Source organism: Dreissena polymorpha, chromosome 9 (assembly GCF_020536995.1).
Source record: "Dreissena polymorpha isolate Duluth1 chromosome 9, UMN_Dpol_1.0, whole genome shotgun sequence".
Classification (NCBI taxonomy): domain Eukaryota; kingdom Metazoa; phylum Mollusca; class Bivalvia; order Myida; family Dreissenidae; genus Dreissena; species Dreissena polymorpha.
Window position 1 is genome coordinate 8,955,704 of NC_068363.1, and position 25,387 is coordinate 8,981,090.

Sequence of the window (25,387 nt, forward strand, 5' to 3'; positions counted from 1 at the left end):
TTTAATGCCATATTTATATATATATTATATATATTTAGCGCTTCAGAATTGTTGTTTTCTGGTACAATAAAATGAAGACACAAAACAGTATGTTTGCAGATTATAAAACTTCATTTAGAAATAAATATCCATGAACAATGCAAAACTCTTAACATAAACTTTGTCTTTTCTGATATGGGTTGATATGCATAAATCAGCTCTTTTTTCAAACCATTAACATTTATATGCAAGATATCAATGAAGTTCTTACTTTTCTTCAAATTAAAGCTACTAATTATCGAGTCATTCTAACAACCACTCTTTCGAAAGTTAGAAGGCTGAAGTCTATATAAAAATAGCTTCACAAGGTTCACGATATATATGAGCCTCGTTCTAGGAAAACTGGGTTTAAGACATGTTCGTTAAGTGCCGTTCTAGATTAGACTACTCAATGTGCACAGGCTTATCAGGGACGACACTTTCCTCTTTTATGGAGATATTATTTAAAGAAAGTCTCCATAGTGTATCTACGGCATATCCGTATGAAGGCTTCATGCACATTTTCACCGCGTACGCAGTCACATACCACTTGCTTGTCATACTGGAACATAACAAGGCCACTTTCGCTCGATTGGTCATTGTCGGCTTACACTAAAGTATACTTATATGTACCCCGGGTACACTTAAGTATACTTACATGTACCCCGGGAACGGTAAATATACTAAAGCATACAAATGTACCCTGGAATTTTAATGCTAAAACGGTCGTTGTCGGCTATGTTTTGTATTAATTATGTTCATATTTATGTCAATAATCTGTTAAATGACCTCTTTTTATCGAAACTCATACTTTAAAAGCATGTTGATGTAGTTTTTTAATTAAAATAAAAGTAGTTTTTCGTAATTACGGTAATCGGTAGCGCGTTTTTCGACATCGGATTTTTGGCGGAAATGAAACTCGGATACAGTGAAATATCGGCCGGGAACGTTTGAGTATATTTTCCGTACCCGGGGTACATGAAAGTATACTAATATATACCCGGGGTACATGTAAGTATTACCCGAGCCGAAAATGACCAATTGAGCGTCACTTACCCGTTGCTTGTCATACTGGAACAGGACAAGGCTTTTGTCAGGCGACACCGCGTAACCTTCTGCGGTAGCCTCCTTCTATTAGAATACGGAAACACAAGCTGTATACAATTTTTTTTTACTGCAATTGGTTTTTTGATAGAATTTATATATAACATATTGCACCAAACATTGCAACAACATTATAGCAACTAACAAAATTATGATTATTATATGGGTGTTAACGTTATTGCAGGGTTGAACGAATCACGTTTTTTGGTAATATTAAACAAGATAGCATAATAACATTAAAACATAGAATACCAGATTAGTTTTATTGTGAACAATTATATTTCCAGCAAGCTTAGCTGCGAAAATCTTCATAACGTTGGAACGTTTTTCTCGCATATGAACAAACATATGGGGTATTGCTCATCACTTCCAAATGGGTTATTGGCATGCTTTTACACATATAAGAGACAAGTCAGGCACTTACATATTGGCTATTGTCCAAGTACATCGACGTCTGATTTAAAGAGCATTCGAAAATAACAAGGTGGTCATTCGGTGTTCTATACATCACCGTTTCACCATCTGTAATATTAAGAATGTGTTTAAAAGCCAATGCACAAAGAATTATAACATGCTACTCGCAGACGCAAAGAACATAAGTACTATGGTTTAACTTTACAAAACGACGCAAAAGTCATTTCGATATACTTGTGACATAACGGTATATCCATATTGTTTATTCTTATGATAGAAATTTAAGTACAGATAGATTTAATAATAGGGAAATATTTTAATAATATGTTTGAGTAATTAAATAGTAACTGTTATAATTACTAATATGTAAGAAAATGTTGAAAGGTTATTTACATCAATATTTTTATCTTATATGTAAACAGAAGTTAAAAGTTTAAAGAGATCAACTATTTGAGAGTTCATCTTGTAAAGAAGCTGTATGTTGCGGGTATTAGGAATTAACATAACAGATGTCTTCGGATGGGGTATGTAATGAAGTTTGAAAAATTTATTATGGAAGTATGGTTTCATTTCTCCAATGTAGTTCAATTATCGGGAACATCTGTTGACATGTTCTTAGTCCTAGATTAACAATTTGGCTCGTAGGTCAACATTACTTCAAACCAATACATAACTCAAATATGATAATTATATAAGGATAAGTCCAATTTCCCAAGATACAAAACGATACAAGTTCGGATTGAATGTGTATCGAATGTTTATTATATACCTGTTTAATGCATTTAACAAAATACGGGTTGTATCAATCGTTGAAATAAAAAATCCCGTATTACGCTACTCGCTGTTTCCAATTCCGTATTACCATACTAGCCGGACTACTTCGACACATTTAATGACGTCACATTACGCGCACCGAAAATAGAAATATTTTATATCAGGAAATATATTACGTAGTACATCGTTTGGCGTCATTTCTGTGACAAAACACAATAGTTTTATCTCAACTCTATGGAATTTAAGGACATTCCATCGGACGTAGTGTTTTTTAACAGTAAACTATTTGTTAAAAACATCGAAAGAAATCAAAACGTATTTTGGAGTGTGTGTTTATCTTGCATAAATGTATATTTCGGTAGGAATACAATTAAATAGTGTGGTTTAAACTAAGTTTCGATAAAGACATGGAAGATAGAAGTGGAAGTGCATATTGTTTCAACGTTTTTGCTATAAACAGCGGATTAAAGTTGTCAACTTAATTGTTATAAACATTGGATAAACGATGGCATTTATTAAGGTACGCATGTCGGAAACCTGTGTTTTCCCGGTTCGAATGTTTACACGTTAATTTACATAAACTGTATTCATACGCGTCTTAAATAAACTATGGCGTACCGTTTTAGTCATTGTTTTGTCAGTTTTGTTAAAGTACAAAATACAGTTGTTAACTGTTTTCGTTAGTTGTTGTATATAATAAAAGGAATATTACGCTAGTCAATTGTTCCAAGAGTTTGTATCACTCTCGTGGCTTGTGCTATTTCGCACCACACTCGAGGCTCCGCCTCTCGTGTGATACGTCATCACACAAGCCACTCGAGTGATACAAACTCTTGGAACAATTGACTAGCGTAATATTCCGTATGTATCGGGTTTGTATAATCGATTATAGAAGTGTTAGGTTTCATATTACCAATGTGGGTTGTCCATAGAGAGCATCTGTTTGTATAATCAAGTATTCAAATGAAATGAGGTCTCCTGTTCCCAAAGTGATAATTGTATATTGCACGCTTCTGCTGTGACATGTGGTAGGTGCATAAGCGATCCATCCAATCAACAAGGGTTATTCGAAGGGGTGGGTTTAGAAAATCGGGGGAAGAGAACAGTTAACCAACCAAGAATGGGATAAGACATATCTAAATTTTATGTTTATTTTCCTGAGAATAAAATGCTGTGAGGTTGTTGTAAGAGGATTCTGCAGTTAGATTTGAAAGTCTGCGGTGATAGTTGTCACGTTTTCTTGACGGGGCGGCCATGTCGGCCGCCGCGCTGTAAAATTGTACTTCGCGAATATTAGAAGCGTTGTGTTAGAAATTATTTAACAGAAATAAATCTCGAAGAAAACAGAAATGAACTTTGGTTGTTACTGTGTGTTCTCCACGAACAACGATACGTAATTACGTTACATACTGAGATAATTCGTATGTTGTTGAATAATTTATTTGTTTGATAATTTACTTTGGATTAAGCTGCAAAATTTGCTTGAAATGAAACACTGAGAAAGAAATTTCGATAACATAGAAGTCTGCACATTATTCCCAATGCCCCTTTACCGATCTCGTTAATGTTCATTTCATGTAGTTTCATGATCGCTGATTAGTGTCCATGACAACAGTTATCAGTTATGTTCTGGAGTTTATATATATATACATAAAAGCCAAACTGAATATCAATGCTGAATTAGATACATTAATACCACGAAATAAATACATAAGGACGAACAAAATAGACGAAAAGCTTAAAAGTTCATATAAAGTTCTCAAAGAATCTTATAATAGCGAAACAGTACCCTTTATTGTTATCAGCGAATTTAAGCCATTTTACCGTTGTCTTATGTTAAGTGTTACAAAACATAATTTCGTTCTTCTCTATACATCGGTTCTTCTCTTAATCGCGCAAGCCATGTTGTATGTGAACCATGTCCATGTCGAGACAGGAATTGTTCGCCGTTTTAAATCCTTAATAACTTGTATTAATTTTGTAAATTCCGCTTAGTTTTCAGCCATATCAGCAAGAAAGTTACTAGCGTTTATTTCGTAAAATTATTCGCTCTGTATCTCAACTTAATGCGCAACGAAATTTCTTAGTGGGATTACCTAATTACACATCTATTAAATTAGTTCGCAGCGACTTAAGTCGATATATAAAGAGAATTAAATACGAAGTAAACGCTGATCACTTTCTTACTGATATGGCTGAAAAGTGAGCGCCATTAAAAAAATAAACAATAGTTATAAATGGTATAAAGCGGGAAAAAAACACCTGTCTCGGCATGAACGTCGCCGTCTTGAACTATCACGTGATTACCCCGAATGTTTAATTGCCTCATGTTTCATGCTTTACCTGCAGACCACGTGACCTCAAGTTTGAACGCCTGGTAAGAACCATCTGCATAATCGTCCACAGATAACTTGTCTCCGACAATTTCAATAGCTGGATCTGAAAAACATATAACTTAAGAGTCGACATTTTGCACGTTCTTGTGCTAAACCTCAGCTGCTTAGAACAGAAAACTATCGAGACAGGATCAAATTGAGACAGGATCAAATTCATGTTCGAGGAAAACAAAATAATCGGACACTCATGGACTTCATTGACAGAATTCTACGCATGAATCTTATTCTTAACATTTTTTAAGGTGACATGGCGTAACTATTTGGTTTATTCAGAACAAAATTTCATTTCAGGCAAAGGTATCAAAAGTCAACGATTCGTCCACAAAGTATTTATTCATCGTAGTTTGTTTTTCCAAATTAGTCTCGTCCAAATTATTTTGAAATTCATTTCCTTTTGTTGAACGTCAATTGTTTTGCTTGTATATGTTGCATCTAATAACATCTACAATCTAATATAACTAGAATTAAAATCATATTATTTTAAGTACTATAATATAGCGTAGCTTGGTGATACCAACAAATTCGATATGACCAAAAGATGCCATTATTTAAGTTATATATTGCAAGATAGTAGCATTTTATTCAAAACATATGCCTTTAGAACAAACAATTAAAGGTCTTCTCAGAATTCGATATTGGCGCCATCACTTATACCTAACAATCAAATATGTTCTAGCAATCAAATATATCGCAATCATAGCTCAATGCTCTAGAACATGCGTATTAAGAAACGTGCTACCTACCTGGAGTAACTAAGAAGACCGTTAAAACCACAGCACTGATGATAATCACGATGACGACCACGGATAGAATAATGCCCGCCCAGTTCTTCGCTTCTTTCTCTTCTACAATTAGTTCCTGAAAAATAATTTGACTAAATAATCGAAGGGCTTAAAACAACCATGTCGCCACTTTGGCAAAACAGTGACCTGTTTGATTCGATAACTTATGCTAAATAGGCCGTTAAGATTATTACTTGACACAGTCAGTTTGAAATGACGAAAATTTACTATTTGTTCCGACGTTAAATTCAATTCAACGTTAATCGCATATATAAATAACGGGTGGTGTGTTCATTAAAAGTGTTTTTATGAGTATGCATATAAAAACTGTCTTTTCATATCAGACTGTTCAGTCGTCTTTTGGTTAATCCATGACGACACTTTCCGCTTTTGTGTAATATTCGGATTCAAGGTAGTGACTTTTAAACAAACATCAACTGTAGTGTGAAATTGTAGTTAAGCAGACATATTATGCAGATGCAACAGGCCCGTTTTTACCACGACTGACAAACATCATAATATAATCATTAGATGCTGTAAAGTAAAGAACATGTTACAACTTACAACCCAAAAGTAAAGATTGCTGAAATCAGTTAATGCAACTACTGGACATTTTTTTATTGTAACGCATAATATAGTTTAAACATTAAAGGGGCCTTTTCACGTTTTGGTAAATTGACCATTTGCTTGATATATAATATTTGTATTTTATAATATTTGTGAGTAAACAGTAATACGGAACATTTACAAAATATAAATCTTATATATCTTTTGACGATTTGAAAACCTGAAAATTCTAAAGCTTTGCAACGCGAAACGACTGAATAATTTGGAGAGTTCTGTTGTTGTCGTTATATTTTCTGACAATACGAGGATTTCTTATATAAAGTATAAAATACATCATGACTTGTATGAGCACGGATGGCCGAGTGGTCTAAGACTTTTACTCCAGGGGTCAGTTTTTTTTCAAGCCCAGTTAAGGGTTACTTTTTTCTTTTTTTTTAATTTTCATTTTTTATTTACTGGAGGTATTTAGATTCTATGTTTGCATTTATCAATATAAAGCATTTAATGACAAACTTCAATGTCTGCCAAAATCTGTGAAAAGGTCCCTTTAAAACATCATAAGTTTCATTATCATATTAAATACTGATTAACACGTATGTAATCGAATTCCAACACGTATGTAATCGAATTCAATCTGCTTGTTTGTCAAAGCCTGGAAAAAATGAAAACAGTCAATTAAATGCATACATAACACATATATTGTGCATATGCGCTTACATCGATGCATATTTATAAAACAATAAAGTATATGTTTTGCAATAATTCACACAACTCAATCGCTTTTAATTGTTCTACATGCACATTCAGCATGCATTCGAATGACTAAACTGAACACACCATATGCAAACCTTAGATTTGAGGATACATACAAACCGATCGACATATGCCTAATTAAGTAGCTGATGTGCTGCCGACTACATGCTCTCTTTGTCTCTATTTAGGTTAGACAAACAAGCATTAACACCGTGAGTATCCAAAATAACTTTATTCTTCGCAATCCGTTGAAAATATTTATTTTGAAACCATATATGCATGGTCGTTTACTGTAAAGTGTTATGGAAGCATGAATCACTTGCAAAAAATGTAAAACGTATGTGTGGATTTCTTAAAGTCACCGAAACATTTGGCATTAAGGAGGGTCTATTTTGTATTTAAATATACTTTATTGCTCGTACTCTTGTCCGAGTCTGCAAACGTCAATAGTTCATTAAGTTAAAATGGTTTCTTAATTCATGCCGATAGCAATTTGCCCACACGTAATGAATGGACCTTTTACAATATTAAATGATTATTATAAGTGTTTACATAGTTTTATTATAATCCGAATCATCACTGTTAAGTAATTATGCCAAAACGTCAAACAACTGAGCTACATATCACCTATTTTAGATTATTGTTGAAAATAATCAACGATATATATGCCTTTATTTATATCCCTTCTTTATGCATGTCCATTTTACGTCGTTGTAAAAAAACAAAAGGTGTGCACACATGCTATTTTTCACGATAACCCTTTGCATAGTAGTCTGACAATACCTCGATATCTATTAACTCTCGTGTCGGATTAAAGCGAGGATTTTTATCTTTAACCACTTTCGTTTGTTGAACATATTGTTTAATGATCTCTTGTTGCCCAGTAATCGTGTCCAGTTTACCAGGACGAGAAGGAGGTATGCATTTGTTGGCGTGGTAGTTCGTTATGACTTCACCCACACCCGCCTCCGTCATTTTAAATGAAACCTGAAGAAAGTGTGCTTTTGTTGTTATATAGATTATAATAGGCAAAACAAATTAGAGTGCAGTCACATTCTTCATATTTTGTGCGAATAACTTAAACGCAACAACTCTTTGATGTCATTGCATATTGATTATTCGGAATATACGCTTCTTTAAAGCATACATCGGGTAGAAGAAAGTTTACACACACACACACACACCTGCTCCCAAAAATCGTTATTTCCTAATATTTCTCTATCAAATCAATCACCAAAGATCAGTAAGCATTTTGCCTTTAGATACATTTCTCTGCTTAATTTATCCACATGTAATGCAATATACCATATCTATGAGGCTGATATCTGATACTATTCAAGTTATAATACTAGTTAATGGACAATATTATGGTGTAGAAATGTCAAAATTGCTGTTCGTATAGAAGAGATTATTGTCTTTTGATAAGAATTTATCCGCGTAGACAAACATTTATCTCTCTTCAGATAGAATTACGATGGGTTCAACCAAATGACAACTATTTTTAGTATGTTAAAATCACTTAACACTTGCAAGCCACATGAAATTAAGTCTTACTCACCTATCAAACGAGTGCAATCCTTCGTAAGAACCTTAACATTCTTAGTATAAGTTACACTTCCTCTACTTGACAACGTTGCAATGCCCGTCATGGCTCGTAGTGCCTTTTGATAATAATATATTACCTCCAAATCTGCATATTGCTTTGATGTGTTGACCACATTTGTCTTAGATGCATTGTTTGCGTCAATTTTTCTTGATGTATTGTTCTGGGATGAAGCAGCAGCGTGCATTGTTTCTTATGGACACGACATCAACCAAACACCGTCCGTTAATTTATTACCAGCGTCATGAGCGTGCATCAAAAGTTAGATCTCGGTCTTACTGTTTCCATGTATTCGAGTTAAACACATAACCACTTGCCGATACATTCTTTGATACATGTGCTCAATTGATCAGTTTTTGGCAGAGTCCAAAGCAATGATCTTTATTGAACCACATAACAATGCAAAATTAACCAACATATGTAAAGTTAATACAATGTATTTTCGATCAATAGCATGTTTGTTCAGGTTTTTGTTTCAATAAGACGCAACCGCTGACTATCATAACATCAAAGGGTGATTCAGCTGCCAAAAGTATAGCCCTATCCCATCTATATTTTCCAATAGCATCATTGTCTGGATCATATTATGTTTTCACTTGAAAGCAGTTTCGCTTGACGTGTTGCGTGCGACGTTACACCTTGGGATTCAATGAACATGCTAATGTATCGAGGAATCGTGACTTAGAGGCGTTTGTCGTTAGATCGCCTGCAATTTGAATTGAAACGTGTTGACCAAGACATATGAGATATGATTCGATTAATGAATTATTTATTCGCCTAAGAATGGTACAATACAATTTGGTATTGATACATTTCACGTATCAATAGGATATATCACCATGAAAGTAAAAGGCATTTGTATTGATCAATAAAAAATAGGATATCTTCTCTAAGTGTTTGTGTTATTTTATACGTATTTAAAACAATTAAAAAAAAGAGGACTTTGTAACACAATATAAAACAGCACAATATACTTAATTACGTCTTGCTTTGAGACTAAACGGCGGACACCAAAGAGAAATGAGTTGATCGTAGAATTGATTTTAATATAATTTTCAAATATTTGTATTTGCTGTCTGAGTGTTTATAGTTTATTAGTGACATGTATGTTGGAATGATTTTTAAACAGGCGCAGTAGTTATTTTACAAACGTTGTTGCCGATGTTCGCTTTCTCTGCGTCGGACGATGTATTGATTCTCAACAATCCATAGACCTTAGTATTGAGACCACAATTCCAAGCAAGCATTTGTGTGTGTGCTGAACCTGTAGATGATACATGCTAGAATGACATATACATGTTAACAACATAAATTGCTAAAACACCTTTTAATTAAACTGTCACGACAATCATAAATATATGATTAGCCAAAACAGAAAATTAGCTGCACAGTATAGCCGTCTTTTAGATAAGAATACTTACTTCATGAGAATAAATACGGAATAAACCGTAAATCGATTGTTACCGGAATAATCGAGTGGTTTTATTATGAAGTAACAAGAGAGGCGCAGAATCGATTTCGATGCGAAATGGCACACGCCACAATAATGACACACTCTTTGAATGGTCCTCTTGCGTAAACTTATTATCGTTTTATCATATAACAGATTAAAATCACAATACAGGCTTTGTTAATCGGTGAAATACTTGTCAACAGCAAACAATCTTATTTTGCTACTCGCTGTATCAAATCCCGTTAACCATTCTAGCCAAACTACTTTCGGCATATAAATAAAGTCATGGTATATAGAAACACAGGTGATTAGCGTGTGACTATGAAATTAATTAATAAAAACATCATTTTATATGAAACTAAATCAAATTATAACGAATATATATATATATATATATATATATATATATATATATATATATATATATATATATATATATATATATATATATATATATATATGTATAAAACGAGGTATTCAACTCAAAATGACTCTAATACAGGGTGCATCGCTTTGAACAGCCATTACTTCATCAATTATTCAGCGATTTCCATGAACTTGGTCTTATTCGACGCAGAAATGAATTTGGAAATGAAAATGGAAATTTCTTGCAATATGTTTACAAATGCTGGGAAATAAATTTTAAGAAATAACATGATACACAACTCGCGTGACCTACTCGTCATCGGTCAGACCTGATTCAAGTATGAAATATTAAAGGGGCCTTTTCGCAGATTTTGGCATGTTTTGAAGTTTGTCATTAAATGCTTTATATTGTAACATGTAAACATTAAATTTTAAAAGCTCCAGTAAAAAATCAAAAATAAAATTTAAAAAAGGAAAAAAAAGAAGACCGCAGCTGGGCTCGAACCAGTGACCCCCGGAATACTGAAGTAAGAACGCATTAGCCATCTGAGCTATCCTGCCAAGCATGCGTATTTTATACGTTATATAAGGAATCTTCGTAGTTTCACAAATTTAAACGACAACAACAGAACTCTCCAAATTATTCAATCGTTCCGCGTTGCAACGCTTTATAATTTTTAGGGTTTTAAATCGTCAAAAGATGCATATAATGGCTATATTAGACCATGGCAAATGTTCAGTAATACTGTTTCATCACAAATATCATAACTAAACCGAAAATGTGCGAATCTGAAACAACTTTTTTCAATTTTGTCAATTTACCAAAGTTTAACCGTGAAAAGATCCCTTTAAGGAGTAAAGACACACCTTCGCGTTAGACCAATGAAATCACTCGAGTGTTTAAAATGTCGGCAATTTGAAATGTATAAAAACAAAGGTTTCAAACGGCGCTGGACATTTTGATGCATAATATAACGACAAGAACGATAAGAAATATTCATACGTTTATTGAATTATGGTACCGAGGTCCGTGAACTTTGCAGGCAATATGCCCTTTACTCCGTAAAGATTTCAGTCTTGGATCGGATCTGATCGATGACGAGTAGGTCACGCTAGTTTTGTTTCCATTTTTGTTAAAGGCATTTTAACGATTATAATATCCTGTTTTCCCATTATTTTGCTTTCATGTGTAATATGTCATATCGTGAAAAAACTAAATTTCACAGCTTGTATGATGTTATGAAATGACGTGAAAATAACCAAGGCAGAAAATAAAAAATATCACATACGCACTAATTTGTGTCTTATTCCAATATATATATTCAAATAGATGATTGTTTGTATACAGTCATTCGTGCACAGTTTTATTGCTTGTTATGCGGGGTGTAAGTTGTTTATTCTGACTGATAGGAATATATTGTCAGGTTGATTTATTATAATCGATCGAATGAGAATTTTCATGAACACTCGTTTTTATAGCAATACCCGCACGCTGGGTATCCGGGTACTTTGATAACAGATGGCACTTCGTTACCAGATAACAACAAAAGCCACGCGCGAGAGGTAAGTTCATCGTTTTTTTTAAAGTTATATCATAAAGATTAGTTTTTTAGACAAGGCGTATGGTTGATTTTATAAATGGTGTATCCTTTTGTATTGCAAAGAAAAAAATCACGGAATAATGGTATATTTTTCCCCCAAAAATAGAAAATTCGGTCGGAAAACAGCATAAACTGGATGAAGAGTTAACATTTCAACAAAATAAAACTAGTTAGAAATGTTGCAGGAAATTGTTTGATATTCCAGCATGTAGAGTAATTAATGGGCTTCAAATACCGAAATTTTGATAAAATTCAATGACATATAAACGAAGATAGAGCATGTTTTAATAGGTGGTATTCATGAAGTTGCGGATACTTTGATTCCCGATATAGGGCACATCGGATAACAGAGACTTTCAACAAATTGGGCACTCTGATAACCAAGTTTTATCTTCTACCTTAAATGCATTTATGTATAGTATGGCTATTCTTACCAAACATTTTGAAGTACGAATCAATTTACATGGTCAAGCCCGACACATTGGGAATCTATGCATAACGTTATTACATACACATGTAAAATATAACCAATGACATTGTTCGTTTACACAAATCTTATTACTATTAATATACATAATTAATATTGTAAGTGCAAATTTTAAATAAGATTCAAATGCTTATTTCCGAAATATTTCAAGTGACGACCGAAAATAATTGTCTAAATAATAAACTTGTTTTAAGTGGTAAATTGAGATTAAGAGAATTGAACATCAACGGATCATGTGGATCAACACGACTGTGTTCAATTGAACATATAGCAGGACTCTAGATTAGGGGAGCAAGGGGTCTTAAAGCGGCCAATACACCTCATAAAATCCTTTGTCATCGGTGCTCATGCTTTATATTGAGCTCTACTTATAGGAAGCATTACCCTTTACACTTCCCTTTCCCTTTTATTATCAGATTCCAAAGGGATGAGAACATGTTTCGGTAATTCGTTTTTAATTTACGTCAGTACATACATTTTTATATATTGCCTGCTTACAATAAAAGTATTCCACAGCGAATTCTGCATTTCTGATTCACTAAATAGAGTGTGTTATATGTGGTAAAAAGTGTCGAGTTATCTGGAATCGAAGTGCCATTGTCTTTGAGATGATCGGTAAAAGAAGTGTCCATGAAAATTTGGCATCCAACTCTTAAAACATTTGAATTTCTTCAAATATGTTATTTAACTAAAATTTAACATGTTATAACTTTAATGGACATATTGATCGTTTATTTCGATTAGTTGGCACGTTCTTGGTTTATTTCAAAATAGTTTTATTTTGTTGAAATCGTCCTGATCATCGAATTCATGATGATTATCGATGAAATTTTATCTCTTATTTTATAATCCACTGTTTTTTTCACGACTTTCTTGCTCCGCAATACGAAGTACAATATCATTAATCGACCAAACAATGTTACGTGTCGTAAAACCAAAATGAACAGAACATAAATGCAAAAAAAGCTGAAGAACTCAACTCGCGCGCGCGCTTTTGTTGTTATCTGGTAGCGAAGTGCCATCTGTAATCAAAGTATCCGCATACCCGGCGTGACCCGACACGAACCAAAAATACCCAACCCGACTTACAATAACCCGACCCGACCTAACCCGACAAAAATGTGTAACTCGTTGCAGTTGATAGAATATGAATACGACGTTTCGGTTAAACATTGAATATTGATGCACGAAGTTTATGTTACCTCTATGTCTGGTTGTTGTTTTGAAGAATTAATCAATGACTTTCCCTTGCTTTTCTTCGTCTTCGTTTCCGACGTTGCTGTGTTGGCCGCGTGCATAGTGAATGCACAAACTCGAACTCACGATCTCACGTGCAAAGGGCGTGGGGACACGACAGTGATAATTATGCGTTCCAATTACGACCAATTTTACGTCTCATAAACCAGGTGTTTTCATTGAGTTTTTAAGGCATTTTCCTTGTTAAAATCACAATTGAGTTTCTATGACCATATCATAATGACACGAGCGCGTATTTGTTAATACTGTTGACTTTTTGTATCGATGTCATTTAAAGAATACGGCAAGATCACAGCGTTGATTTCATGTACCGGTATTGTTTACAAAAATGTATTACTGATGTTCAACTATATATTGGTATTGTGATGATACTCATGGGCAAGTATAAAAATAAATACATTTACTTGTATGTGCGGTTAGTTGTAATTAAGCCAGAGAACAACACGTTTATATCGATCTTATTGATTGTAAACTGTCAAAAAAAAGTTTTCTGTTTTGAGCACATTTTGTAAACATTCGTATTCCTAAACAAACTTAATCCGTTGGTTTATTAATTTCGGAACGTTTACATCTATTATACAATCCACACTTCCAGGAGATATTTAATTCAAAAGTGAAACCAGATCTTCCAGTGTTGTTTTTAGTGTATATGTGTATCACTTTTAATCAACAAAGAATTGACTACCGACCCAAGAAAGATGTTATTTCGTTTTATGACATATCCGTAGCCTCTGGTACATGCAAGGCATTTATGGGTCCCTGTATGTTAATATTATCTACTGGGGATATAATATGCTCTGCATTTCCTGGGCATTGTGATATTTTACGCGCGGGATTATTCCGCATAATTATTTACAAAAATGTACACGTTTATTGCATAATAATAGGAGAAACTTAAATAATTGATGGACTATATATGGGGTAACTTTACCGTCAAGACGAACTGGTTTGACCAATCATTCTGCTTACAAGTCAGTCCAATCCATAAAATAGCGTACTAAAGAGATTTGGGGGATAGTAACTCAATACATAATACATATTGAATTATTATTGCGCCGGCTAGCTAATACATCACAGCAATTAGAGCGTATTTGTTCATTTCAGTGTACGCTCGTATTCGTATTACCATTTAATGAGTGGTCACTTGTCGTATTAACCCATGTATGCCTAATGAACTATTCCATTCTTCTAAATTGAATCAATTTATCTCCAAAATTTGGGATGTCAATTTATAGTTATTTCTATATTTAGAATATTTCTTACAAAAATTCCTTAAGCAAACAGAGGAGACCCTCATGTGGGTCTACGCTGTTTACAATGCCTTTTTCTCTAGACGCTAGGCATAATGGGTTAGTGAGTGGTCACTTGTCGTATTAAAAATATTTACACAATTGTTGGGGCTTTAGTTCTGCTACCTTGTCACTCAAAAGTCATTTTGCTTGCAACGTGCATATCGTGGCCTAAAGTAAAATCTTAGTGCATTTAACTTGATTGTACTTTGTCATCGGTAGATCCATTCTTGAGCGCTGTTGACAAATTCAATGTTTTGTAAACTATTTAATTAAAAAAAGTCATTATTAATCACTGAAATGTAATATTAATAAATGTGTGTATGACTATTCCTTTAAATCGGACTTCTTTATGGGGATAGTTTCAATTTCAGTTTATTTTTTATATACAACGACGTATAATTAATCGCATATTTTTATTTCGTATTAGACCTTGTACAACACATAGTTACGAATAATATCATAAAAGCACCATCGAAAGAAGAAACACACACCATGGCTAAGCGTCATAGTAAAAATGAGATTCGTTAAAGCTGTAGAATAAAAAAATTAAATAGACAACAAAGAAACGACCTGTCTTCTTATTTTACATATGTCAAAACCTATATCACTTTAAACTAACGTTTTCTTTAATCATTATATTAAACAAAAATTGGACATTAAGATTATGGGGCATTTCATTAAACGACCATGTTTTTAATGGTAAAACAATGTGGTATTAAAGAGCAAAAATATTTTTAAAGATATTGCTTATTTCTTATACTTGTACATATACATAAATTAATAATTTTGTTTCTAACATATTTTTACTTATTTCACTTGCTTTTTCTTTGTACCAACAAAAATATGAACATTAAAAGGTTTTAAATGCGAATTATCAAATATCAGACTAACTACAGTTCATAACAGACCTAAAAATGTTTATACCGAAAAAGTAAAGTTGATACCAGACTAACTACAGTTCATATCAGACTAACTATAGTTCATATCAGACTAATTGCAGTTCATGTCAGACTAACTACAGTTCATACCAGACTAACTAAAGTTCATACCAGACTAACTACAGTTCATATCAGACAAACTACAGTGCATACCAGACTAAATACAGTAAATACAAGACTAAGTACAGTTCATACCAGACAAACTACAGTGCATATCAGACTAATTACAGTTCATGCCAGACTAACTACAGTTCATACCAGACTAACTAAAGTTCATACCAGACTAACTACAGTTCATATCAGACAAACTACAGTGCATACCAGACTAAATACAGTACATACAAGACTAAGTACAGTTCATACCAGACTAACTACAGTTCATGCAAGACTAACTGCAGTCCATTCCAGACTACAGTTCATATCAGACTAACCAAAGCTTGTATCAGACTAACTGAAGTTCATTCCAGACTAACTACAGTTCTTACCAGACTAATAACAGTTCATACCAGACTAACTACAGTTCATGCCAGACTAGCTACAGTTTATATCAGACTAACTACAGTGCATACCAAACTAATTACAGTTAATGCCAGACTAACTGCAGTTCATATCGGACTAACTACAGTTAATATCAAACTAAGTACAGTTCATATCAAATTAACTACAGTTCATAGTACACTAACTACAGTTCATACCAGACTAACTACAGTGCATATCAGAATAACAACAGTTCATGCCAGACTAACTACAGTGCATTTCAGACTAACTATAGTTCATGCCAGACAAACTGCAGTTCATTCCAGACTAACTACAGTTCATATAAGACTAACTGCAGTTCATTCCAGTTTAACTTCAGCTCATTCCCGACTAACTACAGTTCATTCCAGACTAATAACAGTTCATACCAGACTAATAACAGTTCATACAAGACTAATAACAGTTCATACCAGACTAACTACAGGTCATGCCAGACTAACTACAGTTGATATTAAACTTGCTACAGTGCATACCAGACTAACTACAGGTCATGCCAGACTAACTGCAGTTCATTACAGACAAATTACAGTTCATACCAGACTAATAACAGTTCATTTCAGACTTACTACAGTTCATATCAGACTAATTACAGTTCATTCGAGACTAACTACAGTTCATACCAGACTAACTACAGTTCATACCAGACTAATTACAGTTCATACCAGACGAACTACAGTTCATATCAGGCTAACTATAGTTCATACCAAACTAACTAAAGTTCATACCAGACTTACTACTATTTATACCGAAAAAGTAAAATGCATACCAGACCAACTACAGTTCATATCAGGTTAACTTCAGTGCATACCAGACTAACTACAGTTCATGTCAAACTAACTACAGTGCATACTAAACTAATGACAGTTCATTTCAGACTAACTACAGTTCATTCCAGACTTATTACAGTGCATACCAAGCTAACTACATTTATACCAGACTTACTACTGTTAATACCATCTAACTACAGTTCATGCTAGACTAACTACAATTCATACCAAAAACGTACAGTTCATACCAGACTAAATACAGTTCATACTAGACTAACTACAGTTCATACCAGACTAGCTACAGTTCATACCATACTGACTACAGTACAAGCCAGAAAAACTTCAGTTCATTACAGACTTACTACGGATCATACAAGACTAACAACAATTCATACCATACTGACTATAGTTCATACCAGACTTACTACAATTCATACCAGATTTACTACAGTTTACATCAGAATAACTAATATTCATACCAGACAAACTATAATTCATACCAGACTAACTACAGTTCATATAAGACCAACTGCTGTGCATACCAGACTAATTACAGTTTATGCCAGACTAACTACAGTGCATACCAGACTTACTACAGTTCATGCCCGTCTAACTGCAGTTCATTTAAGACTAACTACAGTTCCTACCAGACTAATTACAGTTCATTCTAGACTAACTGAAGTTCATATCAGACTAACTACAGTTCATTCCAGACTTACTACAGTTCACACCAAACTAACTAAAACTCATACCAGACTTACTACTGTTTATAACGAAAAAGTAAAGTGCATACCAGACTAAGTACAGTTCATATCAGATTAACTTCAGTGCATACCAGACTAACTACAGTTCATGCCAGACTAACTACAGTGCATTCTAAACTAATGACAGTTCATTTCAGACTAACTACAGTTCTTTCCAGACTAAATACAGTTCATACTAAGCTAACTACAGATCATACCAGACTTACTTCTCTTAATACCATCTAATTGCGGTTCATGCCAGACTTACTACAGTTCATGCCAGACTGACTACAGTTTATCCCAAGTGCTGCTCATATCAGATCTAGCGCAGTCACATCAGACCTAGCGCAGTTCATATCAGAGCTAGCGTAATTCATATCAGAACTAGCGCAGTTCTTATCAGATCTAGCGCACTTCATTTCAGACCGATTGCAGATAATGTAAGACCTTTTACATTTCATGTCAGACAAATAGCAGTTCATAAACAAATATTCCAGTTTATATCAAACATATTGAAATTATTTCAGACGTTTTGCAGGTAATATCAAATATGGTACACTTTCCGCCTGAATTGTATTTTTGCTAAGAAGGGCCTTCATTTTATACGAAAAATGTCATAAAAGCGGACTGCACAGGCCAATCTGGGACGACACTTTACGCACATGCATTATGCCCAGTTTTTTTTCAGAACGCGACTCATATAATTATGGATTTTGCAGAGAAAATATACCTTTAAACGTAGTTATTTTAACCTGGTAAAAACTTTATTTGGAAGAGTACCTACTTCAACGCGCAGGTGCCTGGCAGGGTCTTCCGGTTCCTGCCACGAGGTGCTTGTCACGTTTGAGAGGCGGGCGTAGGTGCTCATTACGTCACATCATTCGTGTTATGACGTCACTGTGTTATGATACATTGCTATTTTAGAAGCTATCCGTTTCGCAGTTTATACCATTTGGAAAAAGGTATCAGTTTCGCACTAACTATTTTATTCACACAATGAGCGCAGACCAAAATAAATATATTTAAACAGTATTAATACCATATAATAATTTGTTCTTATATGTAAAAATGTCGTACAGGTTTAAGCTCCCAGAATGCGTATGTGAGTATCCAGAACCTTCGTTTTCCCCGCCTTGGTATTTTTACAACATAAAACTTAAACAAATTCACGTCACTAAACTTATCATGCAACTTATACATAACTTCGTAGTAATCTGTGTTATCCTGAATCGCGAAACAATAAAAAATGTCGGCGAAATCATTTTTTAAGGTGAATTTCATTGATCACCTTGCGGAAAAAGATTCAATACAAGGGTGTTTTAATGAATAATTAATGTCGACGAAAGGTCGATGATTACCCAGTTTTCTAAAGCAATCACAATTGAAAATGTATGTCGCAATATATTTAAGGGGAATTAAGCTGTATTTATTCTAGAGGGGCCTTTGTTTGGATAATAAAAGCGGTTGCCAGAAATTCTTTGATAATAACGAAACAACCCTAAACATAACAGCAAATATGAGCCGGCCTGTGGGAAAAAAAGAATAAATGCATATTCGTGAAGTGTCGTCCAAGATGAGCATGTGCAGTCCGTGCAGGCTCAGACGAAAGTCAAGTCCACGCGAGAAGTTTCGTCCCTGATAAGCAAGTCACTACGCACATGCATTAAGTGCGGTTTTTCCAGAGCGCGGCTCCAATGTTTTGAAAAATAGGTCTTTAGGAATTGTAACAGAAATCGATGTTTTAATTGTAGGACATAACACAAAGTAGTTTTGCCAGATGAAACAACGCACATAAAAAAACACACAAAGAAAACGCAGTTTGGTGCACGTAAGACGAATATTATTTTAACTATTAAGCCGGTCATCCGGATACTTGATACACGGATCAAAGACCAGGCACGAGTTGTTAGTTTGCCTATGTTTTTAGACACGAAATTTAGTTTAGCCGATACACGGTAAAGCATTTCGTTCTTCGAAGAAAGAAATTCACAGAAGAACTGTGGTATTCATGTTAAAACACACATGGAAAGTCCATCGAAATTAGCATGAACTGGATGATTAGTCTAAATATTACAATAAAATCACTTTTTTAAATACAAGGATTATTGTAAAGCCGGTTGAAGCACGATTTATATATCAAGTATATTGCAGCTCACATGAAACAATCCATTTCATTCAAGACATAGTTCAGTTCATTCATGACCTCGGATAAGTTACAATTCCTGTAATTTTCTCATATAAATTTGATGCGGATGCTTTTACTTGTGTTTCAATAATATATGTATTTATCGGAGAAACCGGATGACCGGCGTGTCTATGCTTACCATAAAATGAGTGAACTTATAAATGATTTTACGACGTGTGTAGATTTCAATGCAATATGGGCGGCAAATGTTTACACACCTTACTAGTTATTTTATGTCTTAGATAGCAATATACCAATCGTTTCCCATCGAGTCCGATATGATTTAATATATTGATGAAATTTGTTGTAAAACGTGTTTTTCTTCGTCGTTTCGTTATTTCCTGCTTTGGATGAAGTTACCCCCCCCCCCCACCCAAAGCTAATATGTAATATAGTTAATATTTTACCCGCGGGATTATTCCGCATAATTATTTACAAAAATGTACACGTTTATTGCATAATAATAGGAGAAACTTAAATAATTGATGGACTATATATGGGGTAACTTTACCGTCAAGACGAACTGGTTTGACCAATCATTCTGCTTACAAGTAAGTCCAATCCATAAAATAGCGTACTAAAGAGATTTGGGGGATAGTAACTCAATACATAATACATATTGAATTATTATTGCGCCGGCTAGCTAATACATCACAGCAATTAGAGCGTATTTGTTCATTTCAGTGTACGCTCGTATTCGTATTACCATTTAATGAGTGGTCACTTGTCGTATTAACCAATGTATGCCTAATGAACTATTCCATTCTTCTAAATTGAATCAATTTATTTCCAAAATTTGGGATGTCAATTTATAGTTATTTCTATATTTAGAATATTTCTTACAAAAATTCCTTAAGCAAACAGAGGAGACCCTCATGTGGGTCTACGCTGTTTACAATGCCTTTTTCTCTAGACGCTAGGCATAAATGGGTTAGTGAGTGGTCACTTGTCGTATTAAAAATATTTACACAATTGTTGGGGCTTTAGTTCTGCTACCTTGTCACTCAAAAGTCATTTTGCTTGCAACGTGCATATCGTGGCCTAAAGTAAAATCTTAGTGCATTTAACTTGATTGTACTTTGTCATCGGTAGATCCATTCTTGAGCGCTGTTGACAAATTCAATGTTTTGTAAAATATTTAATTAAAAAAAAGTCATTATTAATCACTGAAATGTAATATTAATAAATGTGTGTATGACTATTCCTTTAAATTCTTTATGGGGATAGTTTCAATTTCAGTTTATTTTTTATATACAACGACGTATAATTAATCGCATATTTTTATTTCGTATTAGACCTTATACAACACATAGTTACGAATAATATCATAAAAGCACCATCGAAAGAAGAAACACACACCATGGCTAAGCGTCATAGTAAAAATGAGATTCGTTAAAGCTGTAGAATAAAAAAATTAAATAGACAACAAAGAAACGACCTGTCTTCTTATTTTACATATGTCAAAACCTATATCACTTTAAACTAACGTTTTCTTTAATAAATATATTAAACAAAAATTGGACATTAAGATTATGGGGCATTTCATTAAACGACCATGTTTTTAATGGTAAAACAATGTGGTATTAAAGAGCAAAAATATTTTTAAAGATATTGCTTATTTCTTATACTTGTACATATACATAAATTAATAATTTTGTTTCTAACATATTTTTACTTATTTCACTTGCTTTTTCTTTGTACCAACAAAAATATGAACATTAAAAGGTTTTAAATGCGAATTATCAAATATCAGACTAACTACAGTTCATAACAGACCTACTAATGTTTATACCGAAAAAGTAAAGTTGATACCAGACTAACTACAGTTCATATCAGACTAACTATAGTTCATATCAGACTAATTGCAGTTCATGCCAGACTAACTACAGTTCATACCAGACTAACTAAAGTTCATACCAGACTAACTACAGTTCATATCAGACAAACTACAGTGCATACCAGACTAAATACAGTACATACAAGACTAAGTACAGTTCATACCAGATAAACTACAGTGCATATAAGACTAATTACAGTTCATGCCAAACTAACTACAGTTCATACCAGACTAACTAAAGTTCATACCAGACTAACTACAGTTCATATCAGACAAACTACAGTGCATACCAGACTAAATACAGTACATACAAGACTAAGTACAGTTCATACCAGACAAACTACAGTGCATATCAGACTAATTACAGTTCATGCCAAACTAACTACAGTTCATACCAGACTGACTACAGTTCATGCAAGACTAACTGCAGTCCATTCCAGACTACAGTTCATATCAGACTAACCAAAGCTTGTATCAGACTAACTGAAGTTCATTCCAGACTAACTACAGTTCTTACCAGACTAATAACAGTTCATACCAGACTAACTACAGTTCATGCCAGACTAACTACAGTTTATATCAGACTAACTACAGTGCATACCAAACTAATTACAGTTAATGCCAGACTAACTGCAGTTCATATCGGACTAACTACAGTTAATATCAAACTAAGTACAGTTCATATCAAATTAACTACAGTTCATAGTACACTAACTACAGTTCATACCAGACTAACTACAGTGCATATCAGAATAACAACAGTTCATGCCAGACTAACTACAGTGCATTTCAGACTAACTATAGTTCATGCCAGACAAACTGCAGTTCATTCCAGACTAACTACAGTTCATATAAGACTAACTGCAGTTCATTCCAGTTTAACTTCAGCTCATTCCCGACTAACTACAGTTCATTCCAGACTAATAACAGTTCATACCAGACTAATAACAGTTCATACAAGACTAATAACAGGTCATGCCAGACTAACTACAGTTGATATTAAACTTGCTACAGTGCATACCAGACTAACTACAGGTCATGCCAGACTAACTGCAGTTCATTACAGACAAATTACAGTTCATACCAGACTAATAACAGTTCATTTCAGACTTACTACAGTTCATATCAGACTAATTACAGTTCATTCGAGACTAACTACAGTTCATACCAGACTAACTACAGTTCATACCAGACTAATTACAGTTCATACCAGACGAACTACAGTTCATATCAGGCTAACTATAGTTCATACCAAACTAACTAAAGTTCATACCAGACTTACTACTATTTAAACCGAAAAAGTAAAATGCATACCAGAACAACTACAGTTCATATCAGATTAACTTCAGTGCATACCAGACTAACTACAGTTCATGTCAGACTAACTACAGTGCATACTAAACTAATGACAGTTCATTTCAGACTAACTACAGTTCATTCCAGACTTATTACAGTGCATACCAAGCTAACTACATTTATACCAGACTTACTACTGTTAATACCATCTAACTACAGTTCATGCTAGACTAACTACAGTTCATACCAAAAACGTACAGTTCATACCAGACTAAATACAGTTCATACTAGACTAACTACAGTTCATACCAGACTAGCTACAGTTCATACCATACTGACTACAGTACAAGCCAGAAAAACTTCAGTTCATTACAGACTTACTACGGATCATACAAGACTAACAACAATTCATACCATACTGACTATAGTTCATACCAGACTTACTACAATTCATACCAGATTAACTACAGTTTACATCAGAATAACTAATATTCATACCAGACAAACTATAATTCATACCAGACTAACTACAGTTCATATAAGACCAACTGCAGTGCATACCAGACTAATTACAGTTTATGCCAGACTAACTACAGTGCATACCAGACTTACTACAGTTCATGCCCGTCTAACTGCAGTTCATTTAAGACTAACTACAGTTCCTACCAGACTAATCACAGTTCATTCTAGACTAACTGAAGTTCATATCAGACTAACTACAGTTCATTCCAGACTTACTACAGTTCACACCAAACTAACTAAAATTCATACCAGACTTACTACTGTTTATAACGAAAAAGTAAAGTGCATACCAGACTAAGTACAGTTCATATCAGATTAACTTCAGTGCATACCGGGCCGTGCATACCAGACTAACTACAGTTCATGCCAGACTAACTACAGTGCATTCTAAACTAATGACAGTTCATTTCAGACTAACTACAGTTCTTTCCAGACTAAATACAGTTCATACTAAGCTAACTACAGTTCATACCAGACTTACTTCTCTTAATACCATCTAATTGCGGTTCATGCCAGACTTACTACAGTTCATGCCAGACTGACTACAGTTTATCCCAAGTGCAGCTCATATCAGATCTAGCGCAGTCACATCAGACCTAGCGCAGTTCATATCAGAGCTAGCGTAATTCATATCAGAACTAGCGCAGTTCTTATCAGATCTAGCGCACTTCATCTCAGACCCATTGCAGATAATGTAAGACCTTTTACATTTCATGTCAGACATATAGCAATTCATAAACAAATATTCCAGTTTATATCAAACATATTGAAATTATTTCAGACGTTTTGCAGGTAATATCAAATATGGTACACTTTCCGCCTGAATTGTATTTTTGCTAAGAAGGGCCTTCATTTTATACGAAAAATGTCATAAAAGCGGACTGCACAGGCTAATCTGGGACGACACTTTACGCACATGCATTATGCCCAGTTTTTTTTTCAGAACGCGACTCATATAATTATGGATTTTGCAGAGAAAATATACCTTTAAACGTAGTTATTTTAACCTGGTAAAAACTTTATTTGGAAGAGTACCTACTTCAACGCGCAGGTGCCTGGCAGGGTCTTCCGGTTCCTGCCACGAGGTGCTTGTCACGTTTGAGAGGCGGGCGTAGGTGCTCATTACGTCACATCATTCGTGTTATGACGTCACTGTGTTATGATACATTGCTATTTTAGAAGCTATCCGTTTCGCAGTTTATACCATTTGGAAAAAGGTATCAGTTGCGCACTAACTATTTTATTCACACAATGAGCGCAGACCAAAATAAATATATTTAAACAGTATTAATACCATATAATAATTTGTTCTTATATGTAAAAATGTCGTACAGGTTTAAGCTCCCAGAATGCGTATGTTAGTATCCAGAACCTTCGTTTTCCCCGCCTTGGTATTTTTACAACATAAAACTTATACAAATTCACGTCACTAAACTAATCATGCAACTTATACATAACTTCGTAGTAATCTGTGTTATCCTGAATCGCGAAACAATAATAAATGTCGGCGAAATCATTTTTTAAGGTGAATTTCATTGATCACCTTGCGGAAAAAGATTCAATACAAGGGTGTTTTAATGAATAATTAATGTCGACGAAAGGTCGATGATTACCCAGTTTTCTAAAGCAATCACAATTGAAAATGTATGTCGCAATATATTTAAGGGGAATTAAGCTGTATTTATTCTAGAGGGG

At 34.1% G+C, this 25,387-nt stretch overlaps 1 protein-coding gene and 1 pseudogene across 1 annotated transcript in view; both read right to left on the reverse strand.

The window, feature by feature from the left end:
- The window catches only part of LOC127844750 (dipeptidyl aminopeptidase-like protein 6), a 41,195-nt gene extending 22,475 nt beyond the window's left edge, over nucleotides 1-18,720 (reverse strand). Inside the window, exons 1-3 of the mRNA XM_052375210.1 lie at nucleotides 18,637-18,720; nucleotides 5,450-5,564; nucleotides 4,654-4,749 (exon numbers count right to left, since the gene is read on the reverse strand). Coding sequence (XP_052231170.1) covers nucleotides 4,654-4,749; nucleotides 5,450-5,564; nucleotides 18,637-18,720 — 295 coding nt within the window. The remainder of the gene's footprint in view (nucleotides 1-4,653; nucleotides 4,750-5,449; nucleotides 5,565-18,636) is intronic.
- A 3,948-nt stretch (nucleotides 18,721-22,668) lies between these two features.
- Nucleotides 22,669-24,815, reverse strand: LOC127844751 (uncharacterized; annotated as a pseudogene).
- Nucleotides 24,816-25,387: the final 572 nt, after the last annotated feature.